We start from the raw sequence: 5,993 nt of genomic DNA, 5'->3' as shown, positions 1-5,993 counted from the left end.
AATCAAAATATTTGTTTAGGTTGAAATCTATTTCAAGTGAAATTTGACGTCTCTCCGAGGCCTTGTGCCCTTGAAGCAGGGCAAGCGCATGGTTATGTTGTTTTTCCTCACCCTCACCCTCTCCTTCATTGCATCTCGAGGACCTTCTCCACTCACCGGTGCTCCTCGCAGCAGCCAACCTTGAAGCTGCACCTCTCATCTCTACGTACAATCATCGAACCACCTGGGACTGGAGCGTGCCAACATACCTCCTTGTAGTTTGATTTGGACATGCTCATCTTTCATTCAGAAAACAACTGTACACAGTCACATAATTAATCTGACAATCTAGCAGAAGATTATGTACCACCACATCATCCCGAGAAAGTGTCATGCTTTACAAGTGTTAGAGTGTGGCGTTGAATTGTACTACATCATGCTCAACACAAGCAAATAACAAAATCACCAGACGGTATAAATGCAACTCGCAGCAAATATTACAAGTAGAATTCCTTTGGTCAACGAGGATGCATGAAACTAACTGAGCCATGCACTAACTAACTTCTCACCGAAGTTATCACTCTTTTTGTTCTATAAAATGCTATGGGGTTGCCCACCTTTTGTATCTAAGCAGAGATAAGCAGACACACCGAAGTTACAACAAAACCCTGCACTTGGGCAGCGTCCTAGAAGAAAACAATAACATGGTTGCAACTAAGCACAAATAGGAGATGTCGGCGTTGGCAGTACAGAAGATGGGGGCCAAGTTCAACAGGGTGTACTCTGAAAGTCTGGAACCATGTAGTAGTTCTGTAGAACAGTATAGATGTTGCAGCCTCCAGGCTCTCTGGGAAATTTTGAGCACTACTTCCATGCTGCACATAAGAGCAGGTAACTATGAGATAATGTAGACCTGTCGGCGCATCAAACCGGGGGTGCACAATGATGTTTAAGATCGTGGAGCAAACGGTTACCTTGGTAGATTTACGTAGAACGCCCAAACCGAATAATATAGTTGAATCTTGCAAGCCAGATACCCATTACCATAGCTCATAATAATCTTTGCTCCTTATGGTCCTCTTTCAACTCCATCAATTTAATGTCAGACCGAACAAAAATCTTTCAGGTTGATTCAAGCCCTTGATTTTGCAAACCTGCGCGTGTGCAGTAGATACACTGCCTACCAGACAAAAGACTGCAAACATAATGACAATTCCTTTATTCATTCGGAATAATGATGACAAAACAAAAGCATTATTGAAACATTGTCATTCAGATCAAGCAAATTTGGTTCCTAGTGCTGAGTGTAATGCACTGCTACTCTGCTACTGTGTTTTAATAAAAATGGTTGTGTGCATCACATAATGCAGCAGCCAGGGGTATTCCTCCTTTCGAAAATAAATGTCTAATGCCCTGACCAGTGCTTCAAACGAATCACTATCTCAGTTAATATGTCTTACATTGGTAGTGGCGCACCATTACTAGACGTGCTCTCAGAATCAGAGAATTCATCCTTTTGCTATGGCTATACCATTTGGCACAACTAGGTGTGTTCTAACGAAGTACATGAATATCTATCTAGACATTTATGCATGGAGAAATGTGACATAATATATCCTATTGTAACGTCAAGAAAAAGAAGTGACATTAAGCATTGCAAAAATATGATTAGTATGACAGAAAGCATGGCAGGATAGATATGTACCTTGTTTTGTATGTGAGCAAGCTTCTTGCTCTCCTCTAATTTACACCACTGATAAAGGTAATAGCACTCATCAATCTCTAGGTTTTTGAGGTTGGTGAGTTGATGTATGCCCTCAGGCAATGACTTGATACCATGACATATATGGATAGTAAGTTCCTTGAGAGAGGCGGGCATGACGCATACCGTTTCTTGGTTGTGAGTGCGCTTCATCATTCCCTCCAATGATTCATTAACCACATGCTCTAATTTAGGGCAGTTGCTAATTTTTATTTTCTGAAGGTCGGTTAGTTGTTGTATGCTTTCGGGTAAAGACCTCAAGACATCATTGGAACACACAACAAGTTCCTTGAGAGAGGTTAGTTCGCCTAACCAATGTGGCAGTGATAAATTGTGGCAATAGGACAAGTTTAGTGACTGCAGCATTGTGAGTTGCCTCATGGTCTCATTCAACTCTGTTACACCATTGCTCCACCTTATTTCCAGACTTTGTAGAGATGCGAGCTCACCCAACCATTTTGGTAGTTCTTCCATGTGTTCGTCTTCTAGGCATAGTGCTTCCAAAGACGATAGATGATGGGTGATCTCTGGTGAGCCGGTTAGATCACCACAATTGTGAATTGACAAAGAAGATAGTCCGGTGAAGTGTTGAAGCAACCTCCACCGATGAGGCCCCTTACAGTATTTAACTGACAACACAATAGTTATTGGAGAAGTGGAGGAGGAAACACTGGCGTGTGACACAGTGCACTCATCCAGTGATGATAACACATTATCACTGTGTGATATCACCCATGATTTAGCTTTAAGCAGAGACCTTTTCATCCTTAACATGGGGCAACCATGTATTTCCAATATTTGAATCACATGCTCCTCATCACTTGAGTATGATGTGTTCCACTCTTCCACGTTTGCCATATCTCTGAGAACCAACGAGACTAGGTTTGGTAGTTGGCCCACCAGCCACGCAGGAAAGCTGACACCATTGTATCCACATATCTCCAATTTCTTCAATGTGCTTGGTGGCACTAGATTTTTCAGCAACATTTTGTCATAGACAAATCTCTCAACACCTCTAGTCCACTCCAATTTCAAGTCCTTGAGGCTATGCTTTTCCACTAATTTGATACGATCTGCCTCTCCTGGGGACTTCACATTTTCAAGTTCAGATATCTGCAGCTCAACAGGATCTGTGGATTGTAGCAGGACAAGGTTGCTGCTAGATTCATCATCATCACCAGCACGCACCACAAAGTATGGTAATGATACTGTACTACCACCAAGATGAGGTATTCTGGAAAGAAGGTCACATCCCTTCAAATAAAGAAACTTCAAACTACCAAGTGTGTGTATACTTTCTGGTATCTTTGCAAGAAGTATGCATTCCGAAAGATCCAATGTACGCAGCTTTCTCATGCGACAAATACTTTCAGGTATGCTTTCAAGAGAATGATTATAAGACAAGTCCAAATGCTCTAGATCAGAAAGATTATTGCCTAAATGGTTGATCAGACTTTGAAAGTAATTCCCATAATGATTTTTTTCCAATGGTGAACCAAGTAAACATGATCTCTTCCTATGATATTTGGTATCATCATATTCTAGTTGTGGTTTCAAACATGTATCTTTTAAGTTCAAATATCTCAGATTGGTAAGACCCACCAAAGCCTCTTGAAGACGATAAATACTATAACAATGTGATAACTCAAGATGCGCCAAATTTTTTAGACTCCCAGGAAACATTGGCAATGTTGTCATATCTCGACAACCAGATAAGTTTAAGTACTTGAGTTGAATGAATCTGCCCAAAGCTTCAGGGAGCTTTTGAAGTACAGAATGGTCTGAAGATAAGTTTAAGTACTCGAGTTTGGTAAAGGCCCCCAAAAATTCTGCTTCTTCGCAACGTTGAACATATGAGCTGAATGATAAGTTCAAATACTGCAATTTGGATAGACCACTTAGATCTTCAGGTATCTCTCCGATATTTGGGCAGTATGATAAGTTCAAATACTGCAGTTGTGTGAGGCTCCCCAGGAACACCGATATACCTCGAACACCATAGCAATTTGATAAATCTAGATGCACCAATTCTTTTAGCCTGCTAAAAGATTCAGGCAGTTCTTCAATTCTTGAACAACCCGCCAAATCAAGATACATTAGACCCTCAATTTCTCCAATTGACTCTGGTAGTGCTAAGATTTTAGGAGATCCATGAAGGTTCAGATAAATTAATTTTGAAAGCTTGGTGATACTATCCGGAATCTCTGCATCATGGATTCTTGGAGCACTAAGATATCTCAACTGCTTCAACACGTGAATAGAATCTGGAAATTTATGCATGGAGCACTCGCTTAAGTCCAAGACACGCATGGACTTAGCAGATGAAAAGGCAGCGTCATGAAGTTCACTTTTGTCACACTCCATAAAACGAAGTGCCCTTATCTTGGATGACTCCAATGGCTTGGAACAATCATTTAGCAATGCAAAGTGGCAGCAACCTCCCCCTGTGTTGCCTTGTTTGCTAGCAACATGTACTTCATCGACCATGACCAATCTTGCTAGATCATGCACCAAATCGTGCATGGTGAACAATCTATCATTTTCATAATCCATTCCTGTAGTCTGTAAGGAAAACTTAGGAATGTAAGTTCTTAATAGACCAACCATTTTTTATATTAACGCATTTATTGCATGCTAAACTAGTAAAATATAATGGCATGGGACATACTACAAATAGTAAGACAAATGCACTTAATTGTGTAGGTCAAACACTCGTGGTATGTAAGTCACGGGTTAGTGAACTAATTGTGTTATTTCTAATGCTAATTAATTCTGGTAGTTGGTCAAAGTGATGCACAAAAGGAAAATTGCTCAAGTGAGATTTGGGAAGCTGCGGTTATGTAGTGTTACATGCAGAGACAACTTGGAAATCAAATTTGGTCCAAAGAGTGTGAATTGTTCGCAGCTCGTGTCGCCTCCCCCGTGGGCGACTCGGGAGGGCTTAGCCGCCGCCGCCTAGTACCTCCAGCACCTTTCTCCCCCTCCGCCGCTGCCAATGGTCGGCGCCGGGCAAAGCCCGTGCGTGCGACGGCCACGGCGGAGGGTCTCTCCTCCCGTTCCCGGATCCGCGACGGCGTGGGCGTCCTGATCCGCGGGGTGCGGCCCTCCCGACGGTGTGGCGGATCCCGGAGGCGGCGGACTCGCGGCGGTGCACAGGTGCCCAGATCCATCTATGTGGGACCCCCGGTAGCGTGCGGGCTCCCGGCGGCGGCGGGATCGGTCGACGACAAGCTTGGGCAATGGCGTAGGCCGCGCGGTGCCGGATCTCGTCGCTCGTGGCGGATCTCGCCACTCCGGCCTTCGTGGAGGGACCTGGACCAGGGGTGGCGGCCCCGTCAGGCATGGCGACGGCGCCCTCGGCTGGTGACATTCGCGGGGGTGGATGGATGGCGTCTTGACGGCGTGGGCGGTGAGTCGCCGCTGGATCTCCTCCGCGCTGCAGGTTCTCTCCCGCTGCACTTGGTGGCTTACGATCGCGGTCGTCGACCTCGGTGCGTTCGCGGGGGCTGGTAGAGGTGATATCGGACCAGAGGAAACTCTGGATGACTCGTTCATCCAGACGGTGGCGACGACTAGGGTCGTCGTTCTCCTCCTTGTAGGCGTTGTCGAGGTCCCTGCCCTCTACCCCGACCCCATGCCCGGGTGAAAACCCTAAATCTCCTTAGATTGGGCGGCGGCGGCACTGCGTGTGTCGTAACCTTCTTGGAGGCGCCGCCTGGGGCGTTTGGGTGCTTGGTTTGAGGAACTGCATGTGGAGGGGATGGGACCAGTGGCAACAGGTGGTGTTTCGCGTCGGAGGAGCGGTGTGGAATCTAACACGTCGACAACGGCGGGTCTCAGCGGCATGGAACAGCGGGGTCTCGCCGGTGGGCGTGTGATGATGGACGAGTGCAGGATGGTGGCGTTGTCTGGCGTCGTGGTGGCGTTGACGACAGCTAGACCGGGCAAGGTAGATGCAGCAGTACATCACTGAAGTTGGATTGGTGGCAGGTGGTTGCGGCGGCCTCATACCCGGCAAGCGTCCTGGTTGAGGAGTGCGCCGGACTGGTGGGTGCCTCATACCCGGCAGGCGTCCTGGTTGGGACCTCAGGTCATAGATGTTAGGTTTGTCTACGAGGTCTGTTTGGTATTAGGCTTAGACTATCAGCATCCCTACATCAACTGGATAGGAGTAGCGACAGATGTTACCTAGACGGTGACTATAGTCTTACTGTTGTATGACTTTGTAAGGTCTTGTGTGAATAATTAATAA

At 45.8% G+C, this 5,993-nt stretch overlaps 2 protein-coding genes across 2 annotated transcripts in view; both read right to left on the bottom strand.

Moving 5' to 3' along the window:
- Positions 1-442: 442 nt before the first annotated feature.
- On the bottom strand, positions 443-3,297 carry LOC119349139 (putative disease resistance protein RGA1). The gene is made up of 3 exons (XM_037617153.1): positions 1,685-3,297; positions 954-1,174; positions 443-854 (listed from the first exon to the last, which is right to left on the bottom strand). Exons 1-2 carry the CDS (start codon positions 3,095-3,097, stop codon positions 1,160-1,162), a joined length of 1,428 nt encoding a protein of 475 aa, XP_037473050.1. The 5' UTR covers positions 3,098-3,297; the 3' UTR covers positions 443-854; positions 954-1,159.
- Positions 3,298-3,459: 162 nt separating this feature from the next.
- LOC119356947 (putative disease resistance protein RGA1) overlaps positions 3,460-5,993 on the bottom strand; it is a 7,159-nt gene continuing 4,625 nt past the window's right edge. The window contains exons 3-5 of the mRNA XM_037623936.1: positions 4,410-4,431; positions 3,621-4,303; positions 3,460-3,502 (exon numbers count right to left, since the gene is read on the bottom strand). Of these exons, the coding sequence (XP_037479833.1) occupies positions 3,460-3,502; positions 3,621-4,303; positions 4,410-4,431 (748 nt within the window). The remainder of the gene's footprint in view (positions 3,503-3,620; positions 4,304-4,409; positions 4,432-5,993) is intronic.

Source organism: Triticum dicoccoides, chromosome 1A, assembly GCF_002162155.2.
Source record: "Triticum dicoccoides isolate Atlit2015 ecotype Zavitan chromosome 1A, WEW_v2.0, whole genome shotgun sequence".
NCBI lineage: Eukaryota > Viridiplantae > Streptophyta > Magnoliopsida > Poales > Poaceae > Triticum > Triticum dicoccoides.
The sequence above is the reverse complement of the archived record's forward strand: the minus strand, read 5'-3'. Positions and strand labels throughout refer to the sequence as shown.

Coding starts and splice junctions, on each gene's coding strand:
- LOC119349139 (XM_037617153.1), bottom strand. CDS start 3,097: ATGAGAAAGCTGCGTACATTGGATCTTTCGGAATGCATACTTCTTGCA.